Source organism: Furipterus horrens, unplaced genomic scaffold (genome assembly GCF_987537825.1).
Source record: "Furipterus horrens unplaced genomic scaffold, mFurHor1.1.pri manual_scaffold_6, whole genome shotgun sequence".
In the NCBI taxonomy this organism is placed as follows: domain Eukaryota; kingdom Metazoa; phylum Chordata; class Mammalia; order Chiroptera; family Furipteridae; genus Furipterus; species Furipterus horrens.
This window is the reverse complement of record NW_028327176.1, coordinates 53,679,103-53,701,960: the sequence shown is the minus strand read 5'-3', so window position 1 is coordinate 53,701,960 and position 22,858 is coordinate 53,679,103. Positions and strand designations below refer to the sequence as shown.

General features: G+C 52.6%; 1 protein-coding gene across 1 annotated transcript; it reads right to left on the bottom strand.

Moving 5' to 3' along the window:
- Window positions 1-7,094: 7,094 nt before the first annotated feature.
- On the bottom strand, window positions 7,095-21,960 carry EMX1 (empty spiracles homeobox 1). The gene is made up of 3 exons (XM_090280291.1): window positions 21,447-21,960; window positions 15,581-15,765; window positions 7,095-7,654 (listed from the first exon to the last, which is right to left on the bottom strand). The coding sequence occupies exons 1-3, from the start codon at window positions 21,958-21,960 to the stop codon at window positions 7,487-7,489; spliced, it is 867 nt and encodes a 288-aa protein (XP_090136417.1). The 3' UTR covers window positions 7,095-7,486.
- Between the last annotated feature and the right edge of the window lie 898 nt (window positions 21,961-22,858).

The following is a 22,858-nucleotide window of genomic DNA, read 5'->3' as shown; positions in this document are numbered from 1 at the left end:
CACCAGCTCTGGGAGCTCTGTCCCTTCCTAAAGCCTCCACAGTTCCTCAGTGCCAGGCTAGGGCAGGCCGCCTCCTGATAGCTCTGGCTCCTCCTTTTAAGGCAGCCCCAGAGTCCCTGAAAAAGTGAGGCCTGGCCTCTTCTCTAAGACCTCTAAGCATCTTCCACTCATACAGGGAGAAGTTGATGGCCTCCCAGGGCAGGATGACCATGTAGTGGGGGTGGGGTCTATGGTTGGGGTCAGGCCAGCCCAAGTTCCGGCCCCAGCTTGGCCACAGCATAACTCAGTGACTTGTAGACAGTCACTTCCTTTGTTCAGCCATTCATTGGGTCAGATGTTTGTGGTGCATATTCTCTAGCAGAGCCTTGGTGTCCTTGGCTATTAAACATCAAAAACAGCATCCTTCACTGGGCTGCTGTGACGAGATTGGAGAGACCAGGTGAGGAACTCACCCAGACTCTTCTCTCACCCTCCCCAGTGCCAGAGGTGCTGGGCTTCCCTAGGAGGGTGGAGGAGGGAAAGGGATGGGGGAAGGGTCTGTTCCCAAGTGATACTTCTGGGTCAGGGGGCTTCTGGTCTCTGGGGAATTTCTTTGCTAAGAGCCCCACTAGCCACAACCCCCATCCGGGTGGGCGGAAATCCTTGACTCTCAGGACAGACACAAATCCTTCCTGGGAGCTGTTTGTTGTTTTTAGCTGGTCTGGGGTCTCAGCTCCTGCCCAGCCCAGAGATCATTAACACTCCAGGAATGTGGCTTCCACCTGCTGGCCCCTGGGGCCTCCCTCCTCCCACTCAAGCCGTGGTTAGGAGGAGTAAGCATGCTAGGGGATGAGGGCAGTGATGAGTGACCCCTTCCCAAGGCTCCAGGGAATCCAGCCTCAATTTCAGAATGCAGTGTCCCTCAGTCTTCCAGAGCTGCTGCTGCTCCTGCCATCTCACCCAGCCCCATGTCACTGATGAGCCCGCAAAACAGGAGCCTATCAGCCACACCCCACAGGGCCTAATCCTCCCCACCCCCACCCCATGCTATGCTTCCCTGCGGTACCAGGTGTCTCAGGGCAGTGGCCAGGAAGTGTTCCTTCTCTATGCCCCACTCCAAGGTGAGGTAGCTGCTGGCAGTCTTGTCTAAGATCAGAGTCTGGCTCCTTCCCCAAATGACACCTCCGCAGCCACAGCAAGAATCTGGGCCTCCACCTCCCCCCAGTTCCCTGGGCCTTGTGGAGGGATGTAGAGAAGAAGAAGGGGACCAAAAGAGGAACGAGAAGGTGGACAAATGGGCGAACAGGCAGAGGCAGCTGACACCCCCCTATAAAGATCCCATGCAAATCCAGCGAGGAATCAAGGGAAGGGGTCTGTCGCCTGCCACCTAAGCTGGTTCTCTTCTTCACAGGTAAGCCTGGCAGAGGGAGGGACAGGATGGCAAGACACTCACTTCCTCCAGAGCTGAGCTGCCAGAAGCTCAGTTGTTAGAGAACAGGGGGCAAGACCCTGGAGGTGAGAGTGGGCCAGCTGCTGCAGGGCCAAGGATGGCTGGGAGCCATTAGAGGCTCTCCGTGGGGCAGTGGCTGGGCTGCTCACAGGCTGGAGTGCAACGTGGACTCTGGTCAGACTGGGGAGAACTGGGAGGAGGCCCCTGTGGCAGTCAAGGTGAGGGAATGTGGGACTGGACCAGGTGGATGGGGACAGAGAGAAGTGAAGACATCAGAACTGCTCAGCTCTTGGTCATTGACTGTGGGGAAGGTGACAGGGAGGAGTCAAAGATGGCCCCAAGTCCCTGCCTTGGGCAGCTGAGGACATGGAGTGGTGCCATTTATTGGTGTTAAGGAACGGGGAAGGAAGAATAAATTTGCAGAGAAAGTGATGCGTTCTGTCCTACAAGTTAATAGAAGTTCCTGTAAGAAAACCAAGTTGAGATGTCGGGAGACGACGGGTGTGCTTGTCTGGAACTCAGGAGGCAGGTCGAGGCTGGACATGTAGAGTGTCATGTTATGTATTTATTGCGAGCACCTGGAGCTAAGGGAACATCGACAGCTTCCCAGGGTAGCATGTGGGGTGAGAAGAGAAAGACCTGGGATGTCATCTCAAGGAGTCCCCATCTCTGAGGCCTGGGCAGAGAGACAGACAGAAGGCTACTTAGAAGTTCAACCACAAGAAAAGTGTTATGGGCTGAATTGTGTCACCCCCAAATTCATATCTTGAGGTCTCAGTTCCCTATACCTCAGAAGGTGACTATATTTGCAGGTAGGGTCCTTAAAGAGGTAATTAAGGTAAAATGAAGTCATTAGGGTGAGTCCTAATCCAGTATGGGTGGTGTCCACATAAGAAGAAATTTCAACACAGATCTCCTTAGAGGGAGAATACCACGTAAACATGAAGACAGACATCTGCAAGCTAAGGAGAAAGGCCTCAGAAAAAAAACAACCATCTGGCACTTTGATCTTGAACTTCCAGCCTCCAGAACCATGAGAAAATGTCCATTGTTTAAGCCACCCAGTCTGGGGTGCTTGTCATGGCAACCCTAGCAAACTAATACAAGAGGTAAGAGGAAGATGAGGAGAGTGTGGTATCCCAGAGGGTAAGAGCTGAGCATCCTTCAAGTAAGCGAGGTTGTCCACATACTTGGTAGGTGCTGAAAGCTAAGGAAGACGGACCTGCAGAGAATGGTCTTAGTGGAGTGAGATTAGGGCAAAAGCCAGCTCTCCACAGGCTGAGAAGTCAGCAGGACTCCCACTGACTGCTAGTGCAGATCATTCTTTAAAGAAACTTGGTTGTGAGTTGGGCAGAAAGACATGACCATGGCTGCAGCATGACCTGCGGCTAAGGGAGGGCTTTAGATGGGAGATTCTTGGGCTGGCCAAAACTCTAATGGGTGGGAGTGGAAAAGACTGCAAAGGCAGAAAAGAAAAAGAACCACTTGGGAGTGAGGTCCCCCAGGGGTGCTGGGAGAGTCCTCTTTGAGGAGAGGAGAGGCTTGGGTAGTAACAGGAGGCGGGGGAGGATGAGGTGGGTGCCAGCAGCGTGGGCGGGAGCGTGGGAAGGTGAGGGGTGAGAGGCCAGCCTCCCTGCTCCCTCCAGGTCAGCTGCACACCTTTTTCCACCAGCTGTCCATCCCAGGAGGCTGACTTGAATCGACTTGATGTCTGGCTCCCAGCATCAGGAGTCACTGGGAGGAAACTGGAGGCTTGGAGGAGAGTGAGGCTGGGCATTTATTCCCCTGCAGTCTGTGGGCCTCCTGCTCCTGAAGGCCACAGCTCCAGCTGGGGCCCTCTCCATCCAGCTGTCCTCTCAGGTTCTGGTCACTGCTCCTGCCCCTTGCCTCTTCAGGCCTAAGGGCTGTACAGGCTCCCCGTTGTTGCTAGCCTTGGGCTACTGCAACATCTCTTGTTGACACCTCAAAATATGTTCATTGTTCCTTTATACAACTCTCTTCAAAGTGCCCCATTCCAAGGGACCATCTCTTCTTGCCAGACCCCTGGCTGATGGGAAGGTGTTCTCTTCCCGTGTCTCTATTTTCTCTGAAGATGGAAGTCAAGTCCTCCACTGAGAGGGAAGGAGAGAAGAGGTATGGGGAGAAGGATGGCTGTTTGAGATTCCCCTGCGGAGAACAGACGTGGGCTTAAGAACAGGGCTGAGCCTCAGCTGAGGCTGGGGCCTCGGCCCTCCAGGGCTGCCATCCAACAAGCTTGCCTGGTGTCCTCACAGACTCAGCTGCAAGGGCAGGCAGGGAAATAGGGCCAAGCAGGTCCGGGATTTTGCCAAGTTGGTCTAACTAAGGAACAGCAGGACAAGAAGATGTTGGCAGAGAATAGAGGAGCCTGTGGTCAGGGGGAGCCCGGAGGTCAAAGCACGGCTGTAGAGGAAAACTGAGCGGGTGAGTGGGAAGACCACAGGGGCTGATAGGAAAGGACATCTGATGTGTGATTTGAGAGCAGCTGCAATTCTAGGGTCTGATGAGGCTGGAGAGTGGGTGGTGATGAGGAGAAAAGGGAATAAGAGGCTGAGGTGCTGAGTGGCTTGTCCATGGAGACCCTCAGGTCTGGGGGGACAGGAAGACCGCAAGCGGGTAGTCACAATCTGACAAATGAGGGGGTATGACTGGGACATGCAGCCACACGCACAGCCGCATGCCCACACACACCCACAGCCACACTCACGCACGTACACCCACAGCCACACTCACGCATGTACGCCCACAGCCCTCCCAGACCAGACACTCCCAGACACCCTCCCAGGCACTCACCCTCACACACACCCCAGACAGCAGATGGGGCGCTCGGGTAATTGGTTAAACCTGTTCTGATGTCTGGCTCCGCATTGGCAGTGCCTGTCTGACAGGAAAGCTGGCTGGGCCTGCTCGCTCAGCCTGCTGGCCTCCCTCCTCCCTGCCCCTCCCCCTGCATGGCTGCCCTGGAGCAGGGGCTCAGGGAGAGGCCTGGGGTCTAGCCTGGCTCCCTCTGGCCAGACCCAAGTTCACTAGGGGAGGGCTGCACAAAGCCCTGTGGAAAGGGATCCCAGCACCCCTGAGGAGGACATGGTGCAAACCTAGTGCAGAGATCCTAAGAGCAGGAGCCATGCTACTGTGGAGATGGGAGGGACTAATCCCAGGGAGTTCTGAGGACAAGAGGTTGTATAAAGATCATTCCCTGAACATGAAGCACAGGGCCCTTGAGAGTGAAGAACAGCTCCCCTGTATTCCCTTCTCTTCAGCCACATGCAACTTGGGGTTCTCACAGGTGCATCACACCACAGTCCAATGGACTCTGCCGGGCCACTGCTGGGGCTATGACCCGCAGGCTTCTTCAGGCAAGGCCTGACCCAGCAGATCCTGTCCACCCATCCTCACCCTGCAGGCCCTAATGTCCTGGGGGAGGAAGAAGGGAGCATCATTCCTAGGCTTCTTCTCCCCTTCCCGGCTGCATCTGTGTCTCTTTTAGAGAGACTTTGGTTTGTTCCCTGGAGAGGACCCAAAACTCCCAAATTAGCAAACCTGGCAAGCCCGCAGCTCAGAAAATAGTTCATCCTGATTCTATGTTTTTCAGGCTCACAGAAGCCTTTATTAATGAAGTCACAACACCAATATTTACCGTCTGCAGGGAGAGGCACAACATGGGGGATGGATGGGAACGCACGGGGACTCCCGCCCCACCCCCTGCAGGCCTGGCCTGGGAAGATTGGCAGGTTTCCTTGGGTCCTTTCCAGCTCTTTATCTGGATGACAGGGGGTGCTCTGCTGTGATCTCCCTGCACCCTTCCCCCACCCAATGAGAGAGAATCTTGAGAGGAATGGCTCACCCCCTTCTCACCCTCACCAACCTGCGCACATAGCTCCCCGAAGCTCATCCCACCTGCCTGACTGTGAAAGAGTCCACCTGTGGTTTAACCTGAACTTATTCAGGATGTGAGGGATGCATTTTTCTGGTTGTAGGGGGCAGGGGGGTGGGGGGGTGTTGGGATAGGACAAAGCCTTTTGGTTTCTAGGCCCAAGTGAGATGCTGGTAGTCCCAGCAGGAGGACCTTCTGTGTTTGGATCCCTAGGTGTGCCCCAGTCAACAAGGCTGGGCCTTTGACATATTTCCCATGACTTCAACATTGATCAAGCCCCCAGGAGTTTCCAGACACGAAGAGCAGGTAAGTGAAGGCACAGCGCAGGCAGAACCCATGGCTTACTTAGGGGCAGGGATGCCATGGGTGAGACTGAAACAGATCCTACCAGGATCGAGGTAGGAGAGGCTAAGGGTGAGGAAGAAGTGAGGGAGGAGTGGAGGATCGAGAAGGGGAGACATCCTATTTGGTTTGGAGGAAGAGAACCCTAGCTGTAGCATGGAGGTTCTCCTTTGTAGTGGGTCTCATCCTGACACCCACACCAACCTCGTTATACCTACCATTCCTTCCCTCCCTCCCAGCCCTCCAGGAGCCCGAGGTGACAAAACCTTGGCCATTGGCTGAGGGCCAATCCTGCAAAACAGGTGGAGAGATGCATTGGGTTGGAGGTGCTGAGGGGCACGGAGCACAGCAGACAGTGAGTCTGCAGCTCAGTGCATACACAGCGCAGGCAGAACCCATGGCTCAGTGGGTTCTGCAGCTCAGTGCAGGTCGGCTGTAGCATGGACCCGAAAGCCAAAGACAACTCCTGGCAGTGGATGCAAAGCCGCAGGCCAAGGGCACAAGGACTGGCCCTGGGGTGGACAGAGGTGACGAGGCAAGGACCAAGACTGGGAAGAATTCAGAGGCAAAATAATAAGGTGTCAGAGGTACCTGGATGAAGGTAGAGAGGGCCAGGGGAGTCAGAGGGAATTGACCAGAAGATTGGGGTGCAGGTGAAGCCAAATAAGAGGCAGTTGGGTTTGGCCACAAGGGGGTGGCAGTAACTGACTGTCATCAGCATCAACAGAGAGGGGGGGCCACTTGGGAAGGGAAGAAGTAGAGACAGGATGTCATAAGGGAAAGGTTGTTAGGAATACAGGTTTTACTTTATTAGGATGAAGGGAACCTTGGTGTGTGACACGTGGGAAAGACAAGTGGGCAAAGTGAAGGGCAGGTGAACTAAAGAGCTTGGTGAACCCTGCTTCGGAACTTTCCCAGCTGGAGGCCCTGAGTCCTTGGGCACTGGTTGCAGGCTCACATTCAAGCCCTGTCTCTGGAGCTTTAATTTGCACTGGGGAGTTCTCCGGGGACAGGCGAGCATCCTGGTCAGGCTAGGACCTGGGGCTGGGACTGTCAGCCTCTGTGAAGGGTATCCCCTCTACCAGCCCCCAATACTCCCCTTTTCCTCTGGTTTCTCCTAAGCATGGGAAAGTATGCACACACTCTCTCTCCCCTGACCCACCTAAGCCGATGCTCAACACATTTGAAAAGACCTGAGCATAGCCTCCCTCACATACAGGGTGGCCCTTCCCATGCCTAGCCTCAGTTTCTCTGGTTGTGGAGTTGGAGCTAGAGACAAGATCAATGACCAACAAAGGGAAGGAGTTAATAAATTGAATCTCCAAGGCCCCACCCCAGGCTCCCAGGCCCTGAACAAGCTTGCTCTGCCAGAACCTGAAACCACGACCCCAGGCTCACGGGCTCTGGGGCTGGAGCTGGATGCCCATGCCATTAAGAGAGAGGCTTTTATTGTTCCCATAGGGAAGGGAAATACAGGGAATCACTAAGAACTACAGTGGGTGCCTGGAAAATAAATTAAAACAGAAATGCATCAAACAAAACAGAAAAAGAAATGAAGAATGGCTGGGAGGCAGCAATGGCTGTCGGCCTGCCCAGGCAGGCAGGCAGGTTCTCCAAGGAGAAGGTCGAGTGGTTCTAGGCCTCATCCAGCCCATTTCTTGTCCCTCTGTCAGTGGTAGCCCCAGGCTCCAAGCCCTACGGGGCTGTGACTTGAGGCCTTCCTGCAGGCCGGCCAGGGAGTGGCCAGCGTCCAGCTGGGCCCGTCTGGGGTCCTGGCCAGCAGCGAGCAGCCCTCTGCCCTCATGGGTTCATGGCTGCCAACCCTAGTCATTGGAGGTGACATCGATGTCCTCCCCATTGGCCTGCTTGGTAGCGATGCGCCACCGGTTGATATGGTGGGAGCCCTTCTTCTTCTGCTCAGATTCGGGCCCCTCCTCCTCCAGCTTCTGCCGCTTGTACTTTGTCCTCCGGTTCTGGAACCACACCTTCACCTGGGCCAGGGAGGGAGGGGCACAGGTGAGAAACACCCCAGGGGCCCCCAGAGCAGCCACTGGGGTGGGGGTTGGGGACCCCAGCACTTAGGCTGAGCTGGAAGCCAGACTGGAAAACTAAGGCCAAGGTCCTTTCCTCTGGCCAGCTGCCACTTTGGATTTGGAGGCCTTTAGGCCAGAAGGGGACAGTTTTCCTGTCCCTCTCAGTAGAGGGAAGGGAGGGGTCATGGAGCTGCTGAGCATCCTCCCTTGAGACACAGCACAGCAGAAGGGGTGGCCCGGGCTCTGGAGTCTGGCAAACCTGGGTCTCCACAGGTTTCTGGAGAACAAATAATAATCACTCCTCCACAGGGTTGATGGGAACATAAACGAGAGAACATATGAAGCCATCACACACTCCAACTGTACGCTCCTCCTGACCATGCAGTTTTCACTTGGCCTTACAGAACCAGGCCAGACCAGGCCATCCTGAGTCATAGCAGGGGCTGAGTGCTGATGCTCTGCTAAGCTCCTTCCCCTTTCTGGGTTTAAATCCCTCACCCATAGGAGAAATGCTTTCTGGGGGCCTTGCGGCTCCAGGGCACTTCCTGGGCCTTTGGCACCAGGGGGGTTATGGGGAAGGTGATGCAGGGTGGACAGGTTACAAAGGCATGGGAGGTTTCCTGGCAATGACAGCATGTTTGAAAGCAAGTAGTGCCAAATGCAGTTAGGGTGATCCATGGGGCCCACGCAGATGACGAATGGCAAGTCGTGTGTGTGGAATGATGGTGAGCACCTTGGTTTTGGCAGCAGTAGTGACTGCTGAAAGGAGATCCTTGATTCTTGGTCAGGGCCAAGGGCAGTCCTCAGAAAGAGTACCCAGTCCAGCCCCTACTTCCTGAGAAAGAGAAGAAAGGGGCCTTTGCCATAATGCCAGACAATGGCAGCCAAAAGCAGGCCCAGCAGCCAGGCCCAGGGGGCTGTTTCCCCGCCCAAGATGCCCTACCTTCACAATTCCCAGACACTCCCCTCTGTCCCTTCCACAGAACCCACCCAACCCAGGGCTCTCCCTAACCGTGCCCCCCCCCCCCCACTCCCCCGGGTTTCCACAGCACCATCTGCCCTGCCCTTTGATTTTAGAGCACTGGGATGAGGGTGGGGACAACCGGTGCTCAGTAGTGCTATGCTGCAGAGCAGCCAGCCAGGGACAGGAAGAGATGAGGGGCCTGGCCTCAGGCAATAAAATGCAGGGAGGGTCTTCTTCCCTCATTTCCAGGGCAGGGTTCAGACCCCTTGCCCGTGTGTCTTACCTCAGGTCAGACCCCTTGCCCGTGTGTCTCACCTCAGGTAGATGGGGAAGATGGCAGGTGCTCTAGGCACAGGGTTTCTGGATTCCATGCCCACATTTCCTTGGGCACAGGGCTAGTCAGACCGTTGGATGGTTCTCAGTATAACCACTTGGCAGCCAGCCTGGCCCCTGTTGTGACTGTGTCATCCAGTGGGTGGGTGAGCTTGCCCTGCCTCTTGTGCAAGGCATGTACATGAGTCACATCTGCATGCTGGCCTGGGGCGGCATTCCTAAGAGCTCAAGGGGCTGGCTGAGGGTTGGGCATGGCTAGCCTAATAATGGGGTGATCCAGGGCAGCCCTGGGCAGTACCAGGGACAGAGGGCCCCTTCCTGAACCTTCTCCCTCCCATACATTCCCATGTTTCCTTCCAGGAATGAGATGTCTATAGCAGGATGGACCCAGTCTGCTACCCTTGCCTAGAATCAGTGGCCTAAAGAAGGAAAGCCTAGTTGGTGAAATTTTAGGCACAGGGGCAGCTTCCTGGAACACCCAAATGAAAGGTGATTCTGAGTGTTTTATCCGTGAAAACAACTTGTGTCAAGGAGGCAGCTGTCTAGAGACAGGGCCATCGACACCCTCCGCAGGCAGCCTGGCTATTTTCTGGAAAACCATCTTGGGCTGAGTGTCCAGATGCTGTTTACAAAGACTGTACTAACAGGGAGATGCTTACGACTTAGTAATATTAGTGAAAATGGCAGGATGCACAGTGTGACCACAACCACAGAAAAACAAGATCTACGCATGGGAAAAAGGACTAGAAGGAAATGTACCCAAAGTATGTGTGACTTTTCTTTCTTCTTTCCACTTTTCTGAATTTTTTTAAACGCATTACTGATAACAATTAATGGGTTTTTTTTCCTTGAAAAAGAAAAGGAACTGGCATCTGAGTGTAGTAGGAAATAAGAGTGGCATCTATGACCTGTCCAACCCAGTGGGGCAACTCTGGGGTACCCCAGAGCCCCTTCCCTAGAGGCCAGAGGACCTAGAAAGGAACCAGGTCATAGTGTGGCTACCAGCTCCGTAGGGGGCAGCCTTAGGAGTCTGTGCTGCTTTTGTACCTTTCCCACTCCAACACCTACACACCTGTCTCTAAGCCCCAGAGACACAGCTGGGATGTTGGCTGAAGGAAGCCCTCACCCATCTCTGACCCTTGGGGTTTGAAGAAAAGTTCCTTATGGTCTCCTAAATTTGTACCTCATTGAACATGTTTCCATTTTTTAGATAAGCCAGACCCTTCTAAGAGTCTCTACTTTTGCCTGAGCCACCCCACCTGAAATACTCTTACTCAGCCTTCAAAACCCTGGTCAGGTGTTCTGAGATTGAACCTGCCCTATCGCTCATCTACACTTCCTTAGTACTTTTCTCTATCTCAGTAATGGTGACCCTGGTGATACAGTAATTTATTTGCTTGAACCTGTCTTCTCACTGGACTATGGGAACCTGGAGAACCAAAGCAGTGAGTTAGTACACTTAGTGGAGTTAGCAGTGAGTTAGTCCTAGTGGACACGTTCCAGGTCTGTTCAGCCAGCTGGACAGAGAGATGAGGTGACCCAGCCCTATGCTCTGGGCCAGACCTGGAAAAAAGGAGAAAATCAACAGCAGATGGATTGAGGTCTAATCAAAAAAGGAAAGTACTATTTGCTGAAGAGAGGGGATCCTTTTTTGGCTTCATTCAGTGGACACTTCTTTTTTAAAAAAATTTTTTATTGTATTTTTTCCATTACCATTTAACTAACCCCAGAGATGGTCAATTCTTAATTCTCCATGTTGTGTAGTGTATTAACCACTTGTAGGGGAAAGCTGGGGGAGGGAGACTCATTGTTGAGGGGAGAAAAGGGTCAGCTTGAGTCAGGCAGGATGAAGAAGGTTAAAGCTGTGGATGAATGAATGAGTGAATGAATGAATTAGTGGATTGATCAAATGATGAATTAATGAATAAAGGCATGCATGTATTAATGCACGAGTGAATGGACGAATAAAGTAACAAACAAGCAAACTACAGCTCTAACCAACATTTCAGACTTAACTTTTAAATAATGTGCTGTTTGAATGAACCAGCTCTGAATCCCTTCTTTTTCCACCACTCCCCAAACTTAGCTCATCCCAAATGGAAGGGTCTGTGACTCCTGGCCCCTGCATGCTTTCAGGTGAATACACGTCCTCTCATCAAGGAGTTCAAACACCCCTATTAAAGGGTAGTATTTGAGTTTTGTAACTCTAATACAAAAAGTTTCTCCTATGTCTTACTGTTCTCTCTTCTGCTTTAATTGAATCCTGTGTCCTCCTATTCTGTCATCCTCAGACACAGAGAAAGTCCTCAGATTAGATAGAGGCTTGGAGACATAAATCAGGTCACCTCTCAGCCTGCTCTCCACCCTGCCCTCTCACCTTGTGGGACATGCACAGGATGAGGGATCCATTCTCTATCATTTGACCATGTAAACTGCTTCCACATGCAAGTTCAAGCCCAATGTCATGCTAATCTCAACAGCTCAACTCTCACCCCACCAAACTGAGGTTACCTCCGACCGCTGAACAACCACAGTCCTAGCTCTTCCTAAGCTTTCTCATCTCCTTTCTTAGACCATCGTGGATGTTGCCTTCACTCTCAAGTGAATCACCCATGGGGGTCTCCCCTGACCTCCCCCAGCCTATACCCATGACTTCAAAGGGAATCCAGTTGCTCATCCTGTGCACACTTTGTTTTTAGGTTCCACCACTAAATGAGGACTCTCCAAGGCCAAGGACCCCATTTCTGCACCCTTTCCTCTCACAGCTCAGCAAAACTTAAAGCCAGGGGATGTCAAGAAAGAAACATCTGCTGAGCTGCTCAGAGCAGGAAGGGAAGCTGGAAACATTGATCAATCGATCAGCCTACAGCAACCAAATACTTTCTCTCACTCCCCCTAAAACTAATGTGCGCCCCTCACACACGCACAGAAGCACACAAGCTTTACTCTATGCTACATGACAGCTTGCTGGCACCTGATGTGTACATGTGATATCACTTGACCTTTGGCATCAGTAACACTAAGCCTATATGTGCCCCATATTTTGTGGGCACACGATGTTACACATGTCCACTACACACATGAGCGCACACACACTCACTCACACTCATGGCTCTGATCTGACCTAGCCACCAGGACTGAACTTAACTGGGCATCATCCAGGTAAGACTCCAGGGCTATGCCACAGGAGTGAGGAGCAAGTGATTAGAGTCAGAGGGGAGAAGAGCCTGGGGCCCCTCCCTCTACCTCCTGAATAAATCCACCGACATCCCAGCATAAACACCCTACTCCCAGCCACACATACAGCCCTACCCCAACCAAGAAGCTCAGGGTACCCACCTCCCAACACTCCATGCTAAAGCTTTGTGCATACAGAGACCCCTGCGCTCTGGATTAAGATCCACACAGAGTTGCCTAACCTTCCCAGAAGCTTTATCCACGGATAAAACTAGACATCTAGATTAACAATCTAAATGATAGAAAACAGAGGGACAGGGAACAAGGGAAATGACTGATAAAATGAACATAGGCTTATGTGTACAGTCAAGAGAAATTTGCCTATTCATTCATTACGTATTTATGGAGCATCTACACCTTACTAGTCACTAAACTGAGCCCTGGGGTACAGCAATAAATAGGAAGGCTTGGCTTCTGCCTCCCAGAGTTGAGATGCTCAGGCCAGCTGTTCATCAGAATCACCCAGAATGGTTTTTGAAACTTTTCCTGGATCCCAAGCTGAAACTTCTAAGAGAATCTCCTGAATGGAGCCTAGAAATCTCTGTTCTAAGATTCCTTTGTGAGACAGACACAGCCTGTCTACAGACTGACATTTGGACATGGCAACAAAGTTCTGTGCATGTTTTGATAGGTGAGCTCTAAGGACTTAGCGGATGGATTACACAGAAACACAGAGAGGTAGAATATATAGATGAGTCAGAAACTCGACTGGAAAGAACCCTAGAGTTAATTTCATTCTGTCTTACAGCAACTGAGGCTCAAAAAGAAGACAAGCTGGAACTGATGAAATGATAGCTAACCATTAGCAGACATAGGAATATATTGTACTATCTGTGGGTTGCTAAACAGATCTGTGGAGATGGAAGTTTGACATGGACACAGAAAGTAAAAGACAAAGGTGACAGAGATAACCAACAGTTGGATAAATTGGAGTTATTGCTAGAAAGACCATAATAATTAAGAGAAAATATAAGTTAACCAGCTTTGGGAGGTGGCTAGATATAAAACAGCTACCTGTGGGGGATGCATCAGAGAGCTCCAAGAGACAAATACAGATATTGAAAGTAGAAGTAAATGGTAGGGGGTTGATGGGAGTCACTGATGCTTGACAAGTAGCTGATAGCAGGAAATGACAGCTAAGTTCACCTGGTAAATATTGAAAGATGGATAGGTGATTAGCTAATGATATAACCTGGGCCCAAATGATAAGTCAGGAGAGGGACAGAAAGATGGCTCTGGTGATAAAGGGGACTGGACATAACAGAAAGAATACTGGACTAAGTAAGAGTCAGGAAGCCCAGATTTGGATCTTATTATAATACTAAATTGATATGTTACTTTAAATGAAGGGAAGGGGAGGACTGGGGATGAGAATTAATATTACCTGAGTTAATATTACGTGCCTTTAATCTTTAAACAACCTGTTTTCTGGAGGTGGAAACCAGAGCTCAGAAAGGTTTTGCCCAAGGGTCACACAGGCATCTGCCTGCCCTGGAGCGCTGCCCAGTCTCTCCACCTGAGCCCTCACCTGGAAAGACAGCTTCTATAAGGAGGTTTCTCATGCTCCAACCTCCTGTAGTCCTATTATTATTTTTTGTTTCATATGCTAAAACCAGCTCACCTATATAGATGGAACAAATTAGGCATGAGTTTTCATAGTGAAGTTGATCTAATATATTTGTTTTAAATATAAGTCTGAAACATTTTACAATAAAAAATGAAAGAAACAATTATGTTTACTAATTGGCATTGATTGTTAGGAGCAAATTTTGACAGGCATTTAGGTTCAGTTAAAGAAAGTTAATTAAAAAGACTTTCCCTGTGCTAAAAAAATTGAAAGTTTAAAACAATGATATTATTTCAACAAGTGTTAATCTGTGGATGGTGGGATTATAAAACCTTTTGTTTGTTTGTTTTTTACACTTATGCAATTAAAGTTTAATAACTAGTACTTTTAAATTAAATCAACTGTAAACACCATTCTTAAATTGACACCTTGTTTTAGACAAGTTTAAAATGCTGTTTGCCAGGAGGGAAAGGGGACTATTATTCTATTAACATGTTTTTTAAACATATCTTTCTTTAAAATGTTTTTATAATTAGCTTCGTTGTTTTGTAAGCTTTATCTCTATGGCTAGCAAATCTGAAAAAAACACAGGTCCTTTAGCGGAGACAGGAGCAATGCACTGATTAAATGGGGGCATCAGACAGATAATAGATACCAAAATGCAACGCGAGGACCAGCGGGCTTCCCCCCTACACACACCTCTCTAGCCCAGCACCTTCTCTTGGTCCAGGAATAAGGTGGAGGGTGATGGAGGGTAGTCTCGAGGAGTACAGGAAAGGGGAGCGCATGGTGAAATGCTAGGCCAGCTTGCAGACCTCTCTCATTTGCAAATCTGGGAGCTGACAGAGATCGAAGAGAGAGCAAGGTCTTCCGAGGCCCAACGAGACACTGAAATCCACCTCTAGGGCAGCACTGGGCCCCTCTAGCAAGTCAGGTGGGCAAAAAGCTTAGGCGGTGATTCCAGGCAGCATGTATTTATAGCAAAATCTTTCCTTACAATAAGACCAAATCTGCTTCTTTAAAAAAAATTTTTAAATTATCAATTACAAAAATACGTGGTAATTGTAATTTCACCCAGTTCAAACCCTTCCAACACCGGAGTTTATTCTCTCCCAACTCAACAGCCCTTCAGGTGACTGAAACAGTCCTGAATACCCAACATCTACCTTCCCACCATTGCTAGGCCCCTTGGATGCCCGCACATTTCCAGAGCCATCTCCACAGTTCCCTGCCAGCTGGCCTGCGCGGAGATCGGGGTCATTCTCCGATTCCAAGCAAGGCTGGCCGCTCCCTAGCTTATCCCCTCTGTTTCTGCTGTTTCTACCCTGAGGACACGTGGGCTTTGTCCCCCGACCGCATCCATTGGTGGGCAGTTGAGGCGTCTGCCAGCTCTGTCCAAGAACGGCAGCAAAGCCATGCAGGCAAGGCCTGGGCACCCCACGAAACCGTGAGCGCCCCGGAAGAGTGGCGGGTGAAGGGGGGCTGAGATGGCTTCAGTAGCCACTAATGCGGTCCGGGAAGGACAGAGGGCCCGCCGCCTTCTGATAACCTGACACCACCTATGGACTTTGGGAGCGGACGCGGGATCAGGTTTGATTTAATCAAGTCCTTAGGGCTTGATTAAAACCCCTCGTGCTCTGCGAGGCTAACCACCGCTAGAGGTCCGGGGCTCTAAGGACAGGGTTTGCGGGAGCGCCGCCGGGGTGGCTTTCGGAACTGGGCTGGAGAGGGCTCGGGCCGCTTCGGTACCCGCGCGCACTCACGCTGGCGGGGTGATTGTTACCTGCGTCTCTGAGAGGCTGAGGCTGCCGGCCAGCTGCTTCCGCTCGGCGCCCACCACGTAGTGGTTCTTCTCGAAGGCGCGCTCCAGTCGCAGCAGCTGCGAGGGAGAGAAGGCCGTGCGGATCCTCTTGGGCTTGCGTGCGAAGGGGCCGTGCAGAAGCAGCCCGTCCTGGGGCACGTCGCTGGCTGCCGCCGCATCGCCGCAACACCGCAAGCACAGAGAGAGAGAAGTGGCGCCATGAGCCGCATGCCGGGGCATCTCCCGTCTGCACGCATCCTAACTTGAGAATTCCGCTAGCCTCTTCAATCCTTGACCCCCCTCTTTCTCTTCTCTCCCTTTTGCCTCCCCTTCCTTAAGTCCACTCTCCTCCCCAACACCTCACCACACTCCCACAGCTACCGGGATGGAAGCCACGCAGAAATGCGGCGCTGCTGTTGGGCCAAGGTATGGTGGCCCCGGGTCTGGGGAGGCGCCTGTCAGCCTATAGCCACAAGTGCCTGGAGCAACCCAAGAGGCCGAGGTGTGAATAAAGTCCCTTAGCTCTTTTTTCTGCCTGTCCCACCTTGTCTTCCTCAAGGTGGACGGAGAACAGAGAAAGGGCTGGGTGTTGGAAAGGTGATGCGGGGAACAAGAAAGCTGTTAGTCACCCCCACGCACAGATATTCAGGAACTAGAAGATAGCCAAGGAGCTATTCGCTCATACCTGCTTAACCCAGGCTTGCTCAGTCTACTAGCCCTTTGAAAATGCCTACCAACAGGCCCAGGCTCTACCTTGCAAGTGGTGAAAATAGGCCAGTGGTTAGTTCAATGGCCAGGCAGCACCTGCAGGTCTAAGGTCAGGTTCTTCTTCTGCCCTTCCCCACCTCCCTCCCCTTGCCCCTCTGGTAAAACCCTCTTTCCACAGGAGATTCTCACTGCTCTCTGGTGGGAAAAGATCTTGCTTCATCCCTGAATAGCCCCATGCTAAAGAAACATGTTTATAAATATCTTGTTATCTTTCTAATATATTAATATATTAATATATAGCTATAGATATAGATATACTAGTTTCTGCAGAGATGTGTGTAAATATACGCTCCAGCCTCTCTACTGTCTTTTTCTCCCATATAGGATTTTAAAAGAGTGTGACTGTCACTTGGCCAATGCTGGCCATCATGGAGACTCAGCTCCTTATGCAGAAGGAGGTGACGTTGGACTAGATGAAGCTAGAGTTGTGGGGTCAAGAATGACAAAAGCCAGACAAGCTTCCACTTACAGCCCTAGTCTCAATGAACCCCCACCTCACCCCCATTAGGCCCTCTCTGCCTTGATTGCACATGCTAACAGACTCTAAGAGGTCTTGAAATCACCCATGAATTCTCATGCTGTGGCATATATAACAGTCTCCTGACTCACCAATAATGCAGAGCCCTAGACACAATGTTTTGACAGAGTTAGCTGTTGAGACTGACTGATCCAATGAATTGCTTCCGAAATGGCTATTGGTTTGACTCAATTTGACCTGTTGTTTTGTTCTTAAGACAATTGTTTGGATCATTCAATTGAGATCTCCCATCTCTGGAAATATGTCTGTAAGAGAAGCAGGGCACATAACTGAGATGCTGTTGCTAAAACTCTACAGGTTCATGTCCCTCTGCTGGTGGAAACTGCCTGACAATACTTTCTCCACGTCCATGGGCTTCAGAGGCACACCAACTGAGGCAAACTTTATTGCTGAGATTTTCTGTAGAACAGGGTTGCCTAGGAATGAGGGGCCAGTGCCTGGGTGGAGACAAAGTTCCCTGACTTCGAGAAGTCACTAATTTCCAGTCACCATATTCATTTCAAGTGACTGGATCTGTGTTGCTACAAAAGGAAGGGGGATCACATAACAGGAAGATGGAGTGCGGGACACCCTGCCCATTGGGCCCTTCAAGATGGGGCAGGCCATGGACTCTCAGGCTTGACTGAAGGAAGAGAAGTTTAAATTGTGGTAGGGAGGGGACAGATAGTCAGAGAGGAGGTCTGACAGAGAAAGGTAAAAGGGAGAGAAAGGAGGAGGCCGACCCGGGTAGAAATAAGTATTAAAGTCTCAAGTGTGGGTAGGAGAAAGGTGGGAGAGGTGAGTGGGAAGCACATACTTCTTGTTGATGTTAAAATAAATTTCTTCAAAAAACAACATCGTTCCGAGCCCAGGTGAAGTCCAATAGTGGTTTCCTCTGGAAGAGGGAATGCCTAGCTCATCCCAGCATTCTGACGGTTTGGCTCCAGCAGCTGGACTCGCCCAGGCTGGTCAGAAGTGAGGTGGCAGCAGAGAGACCCTGTACATGTGAGTGAATGGGATGCAGAGGTGTGAAGGGCAGTGTGGAGCAGAGGAAGCAGGACTGCAGTCTGCCTCAGTGTGTGTGACCTGATGGCTGTTTTATAATTTTGTAGTTTGTGTCCATCTCTCGTTTGGTGGAGTTCTCTGTGTTTGTCTTTATAAACCCAAAGGACAGAAACAATAGGCTTTTCTGTCATTCTGACATACACTGTCTGTTTGCCTCCAGTCTGGACATTTTAGGGGAAAGCTAGGTTGCTTGGGGTCTGCCTCACTGAAACAATGGCCTCAGTTCATGATAATACCCTATCCGGTAGGACAGCAGTCTCTGTTCACATACGTGCACAGAAACATAGGACCTTCTGATCCAACCACAAAGAAGCAGGGGGGCAGAAAAGTTATTCAAGATATTTATAAGTGATGACAAAAGAAGCAGGTCTTCTCCCTGTAAGAAAGGATGTTTAGTGCAAAACTAACCATCTTGAGAAACTGATCAATAGCTACATGTATTTGTAAGGACATAGGTGGGTGGTACCTTGGGTACCTATGTGCCCCTCTTCTCTTCGACCTATGAGGTGGGGGCCTCAACCATCCCTACATGACTTTAGTTTCCCTTAACTGGAGCACAAGGGCAGAACAAGCTTGGGACTGGGGTGCAGTGCCGCCTGTTTTGATCCAGTAATTCTGGGTTGTGAGAGTGGCCTGTCAATTTCAGACGAGCAGAGGTGGAAAAGTAAAACAGGGGTTGGCTTAGCCTTCCCTGGAGCTAGGAACTGAACCAACCTCACCAAACCCCATTTTTCTCCAGCCTCTGTCTGCGGGCCACTTCAGGGCACTGGCTAGCAACTAGCAATATAGACTCCGGAGAGGAACCTGAAGGGCGGAGGGCTCGAGCTGCAGTCCCTTCAGCAGAGGCCAAGGCAGGCTGGCGGGGCGGATGGGCCTGGGGCTACGAGAGGGAGAGGCTGGCCAGGCAGCGGAGATAACCTCATTCCCCTTCCTCTTCCAGGAACAAAGGCGCCCTTTGAAGCACCGGCCCCTAACCTACGCGGGTCCCAGAGGACTGGGTCTCCCAAGGTCCCTTCCCGATCTGTTCCCTGGCTTGGGAAGATCCTGATGTCCGAGAAATGGCACCGAGTCCAGCCAACACCTGGTCTCCACCGCCACGTCCCCTTCAGGCCTCAGAATCCAACCCCTGCTTCAGGATCCCGCCGCCCAGTTCTGACCATTTCGCGCTGGCTTTTTCTCTTCTGCCGCCTTGCTCAGAGGAGAACCCTCTTCCCGGGTTGCCAGAGGGCTCAGGGTCTGGAGCGCAGACCTCTTCCTTTTCCCTCCCGTAGGGTATAGTTTCTAGTATTAAAACAGGGCTGAAATGAGCATCGCAGAGACCCGGTTCTCTAGAAAACGCGGCGCGGGAAGACGTGGGCTGGCTCGGCTCGCACACCCGAGCTGCGCTGGGACCGCAGGGCGCACAGCCGCCGGGGGGGCACACCGGTCTGCAGCGACGCTGACCTGCCCGAAACCAAAATATCTCAGGGTTCTAAAGTCCTTCAGTGCCTAACGAATTCCGAAGTTCAAAAATGGGTCTGCACTTGGCTCCATCTCCGCATCCAGACACGGTTCTCGAGAGAGAAATCCAACCGTTTTGCAACTCCGCAGAGTGCCCGCGGGAACTGATAGCTCAGGAAGTGTAGGCAATTTCCGAAAGGGTTTTGCTAAGGATTTATCGGGCCTCGTCTGGCTGGGGATGCTTAAAACTGGTGCTGGATCTCTCAAGAGGCTCTCCGGCCCTCAGAGCCCCGCGAGCACGGGAGGGCGAGGAGGCCAGAGTCGAGAAAGGCGAGTGGGAGGGAATGGGGCGCGGGTCGGAAGCCGAGAGCTCGGCAGGAGAGGCCTTCTCCAGCTGAGCAGAGACCACCCGGCTTAGGACGGCTCTACCCTCTCGTCCAAGCCTCTCTCCCTCCACCAGTCCTTCCACCAGTCCTTCCACCAGCCTGGCGCGAAGGTTCACAAACAGCCACGACTCTCAAATTGGTCCGGGGGCACTGCGTGTCAAGACTCAGGCCGGAAACCAAGCCCATGGAGGACTGAGGTGGTTTGCTCAATTGTGAACAAAACTTAATTTTTATCAGTAAACATTGATTTTAATCGACAGGTTCCTCGCTCACACCGTAGGCTCTACTGGCCCCCCTATAATGTGGACAAACCTTTGAAATCCCCAAGGGAGACATGTGCCCACAAAAATTCTTATTCAAGGAATTACATTCTGTTATTTTGTGGGATCTGTTGGGTCCGTGTCTACCAGCCAGACGGGACTGAGAAAACAGTCTGACGAAAACCGGATCTGGGAAAGCGGCTTCCCGTGAAACAAACTATAGCTAACGCTTCAAGAGACCAAATTTTCTCCTATTATCTAGATAATTGTACCAAACATCCAGTTGACTTTGTATAGATGGGTTTCCCGTCAGCTTAGCTCCAGGAGCTGAAGCTCTAGCCATGTCCTTTTCATCGGTTTCACTAAAAGTAGGGTTACCTAGCTCCGAGTTATGGAACCTCGCAAGGCCCAGGTCTACACTAACAAAATAAAACCGGAAACTAAAGCGATTACTGCACAAATTATTGCTATGCTTTAAAAAAAAGAAAGGAAGAAAGAAAAGAAAAACAAACTAACAAATTCAAGAAAGAAAACGAACTCCAACAAATGCAACTCTCCTTCGGCAAAGTCAGGTAATTGAAAGGAGTGTGTGTGTGTGTGTGCATGTGTGTGTGTGAGAGAGAGAGGCCAGTGAAGGATCTTCATGAGCAAAACCATTGCCTGTAGCGGACGTGGGGGTTCGAACTGCCTACGACCTTAAAATCTTTTTGCCCCCGTTCCCTGCCTGGGAGGACCGCTGCGGGTCGCCCAGCAGCCGGGTGGTCCCAGAGTAGGCAAACGGCGGAGGAAGCTAGTTTGCTTTTGCCAACCTTCCACACCCTGGATCTGAGAAGCGCGTGTGACTTGGAGAAGTCAGGCCAAGGTTGCTGAGAACACGTCTCAAGACAACGGAGAACGCCACCCTGAGCATTTACTGTCCAGTTTGACCTGCCCGCTGCCTTTTCTTCCCTCAAGCCCGAGGCAAGCGGGTGGACTTCGCCCTCCTCGGACACGCCAGCTAGGGCGGATCCCTGGGAGTCGGTGATGGACAAGAGATCGAGTGAAGTCTGGCCCCAGGTCCAGCCGGGGAGAAGGGAGGGCGGCGACCGCTGCGCTCTCTGGACTGGGACTGGCTCAACCGGGAGAGATTAAGGCAGGCCGCCAGGAGGACCCGGGAAGGCTCCAAGGACGCTCCCGGGTTTGGCGTCCCGGTCGGCATCGTAACTGGGAAAGCCTGGAGGTCCCATCCAGACTCTCTGGGAGGAAACCGAACGCGGAGGAAGCGCGATGTATCCGGCGCTGCTTTTCGCGGCTTGGGAATCGACCTCCGAGGACTCGCAGCCTTCTCGCAACAACTTCCGAACAGCCCCGCGCGCCCCAGAGCCTCCCCCGGGCCGGCCGACCGCCTAGGCAGGCACAGAGTGGGCACTCACCCTGGAAACGGTGGCCGAAGAAGCGGTTCCGCAGGACCCAGGGGTAGAAGTGCAGTGGGTCCCGGTGCTGGGCGCCGAAGAAGGAGTGCGGGGGTTGCAGCGGGGAGGCGCCCAGCTGGTGCGCAGGATGCACGGTCAGCGCGGGATGGTTCATGGCCTCGGGGAACACTAGCTCGGGCCCACCGTAGAGCGAGCGGCCGGTTCCGGCGGCGGCGGGGAAACCGCTCACGAAGGCCGCCTCGGCCGCGCCCGGGTGAGGATAATTGAGCGCCGTGGGCCGGAGCGGCTCCTCCGAGGCGGCCGCCGCCAAGGGATGAGAGCCCGCGCCGCCGCCGCCAGTGCCCCCGCTGGTGCCGCCGTCCTTGGCCACCAAGGACTCGATAGTAAAGCCGCGCTTGGCTGTGGGCTGGAACATGGTCGCGGGCGCCAGAGCCGAGAGACGCAGCCGGGCTCTGGGGAGCGCTCCGAGTCCTGGCGCCGCCGCCGTGCGGGGTGTACACCCAGCCAGGCACATGCACACACACCAGCACCCCTCACCTCCCCCGCCCGCCCGCCCGCGCTCAGCTCCTGCGGGTGAGCCAGACGCGGAGAGGCGAGGGGCGTGCAAGCCAGCGAACGCAGAGTCGGGCCACTGCGCGCAGCTAGGCAAGCGGGTCTCTGTGGCCGAGCGGGCAGCTCCGGGCGCGTGCACTGGAGCGGGCTCGGTGCGATGCTATGAGCTGCCTCTATGGCCTGTGGGCCGAGCTCGGCTCCCTCCCTCCAGAGTCCAGCCAGGACCGACCCCCGCCCCGGGCCCTCTAGCATTGACCAGCCTGGCCTCGGCAGCGGCGCGGCAAGGCGAGAGTTAGCGGGCACCTGCCCTGAGCTCGCCCATTGGCCACTACTCACCTGCTCCAAGGTGGGGGGCGGGGCGAGGGACCTAGGGTTGGGCAGGGATGGGGGGGGAACGGAGCAAGAAGTCGGAGGCAAAAACCGGACTGGAGCCTTAGCGGGGCGATCTAGCCTCCACCCCCCAACCTCCCGCACTTCCCAGCCCCTAGTCACTGGCTTCTAGTGTCTCCGCCCTTTAGCTAAATCTGGAGGCCGCCGCAACTGTCTTAATTCACATGGGAGCCAAAGGTTTCCATGAGGCCAAGGGCTTGGGAGAAATTCCAACCCCACTCCCCGGTGTGTAACTCAGCTGAGCCATCTCCAATTCGTCCCAGGATGTTGTTCCAGTTCTTAGACAACTTGGAAATGAGTGCGGAGTCGGTGTTCAAGGTCCAACAAATAGGTTTTCCCAAGAATCAGCTTCCCGCTCCTCTGGCGCCCAGGACCCTCCTGCTGCCCTACTATCCGTCTCCTGGGCCGCGGCCTTGTTGGTGAAGTTTCCCGTTTTCTGGGTGTCTTAGGGGGACAGTTCTAGAAAGGGA

Coding starts and splice junctions, on each gene's coding strand:
- EMX1 (XM_090280291.1), bottom strand. CDS start 21,960: ATGTGCCTGGCTGGGTGTACACCCCGCACGGCGGCGGCGCCAGGACTC. Junction 15,766..21,446: donor CTTCGGCCACCGTTTCCAGG/GTGAGTGCCCAC, acceptor ATGCGGCGGCAG/CCAGCGACGTGCCCCAGGAC. Junction 7,655..15,580: donor TCAGCCTCTCAGAGACGCAG/GTAACAATCACC, acceptor TCCCTGGCCCAG/GTGAAGGTGTGGTTCCAGAA.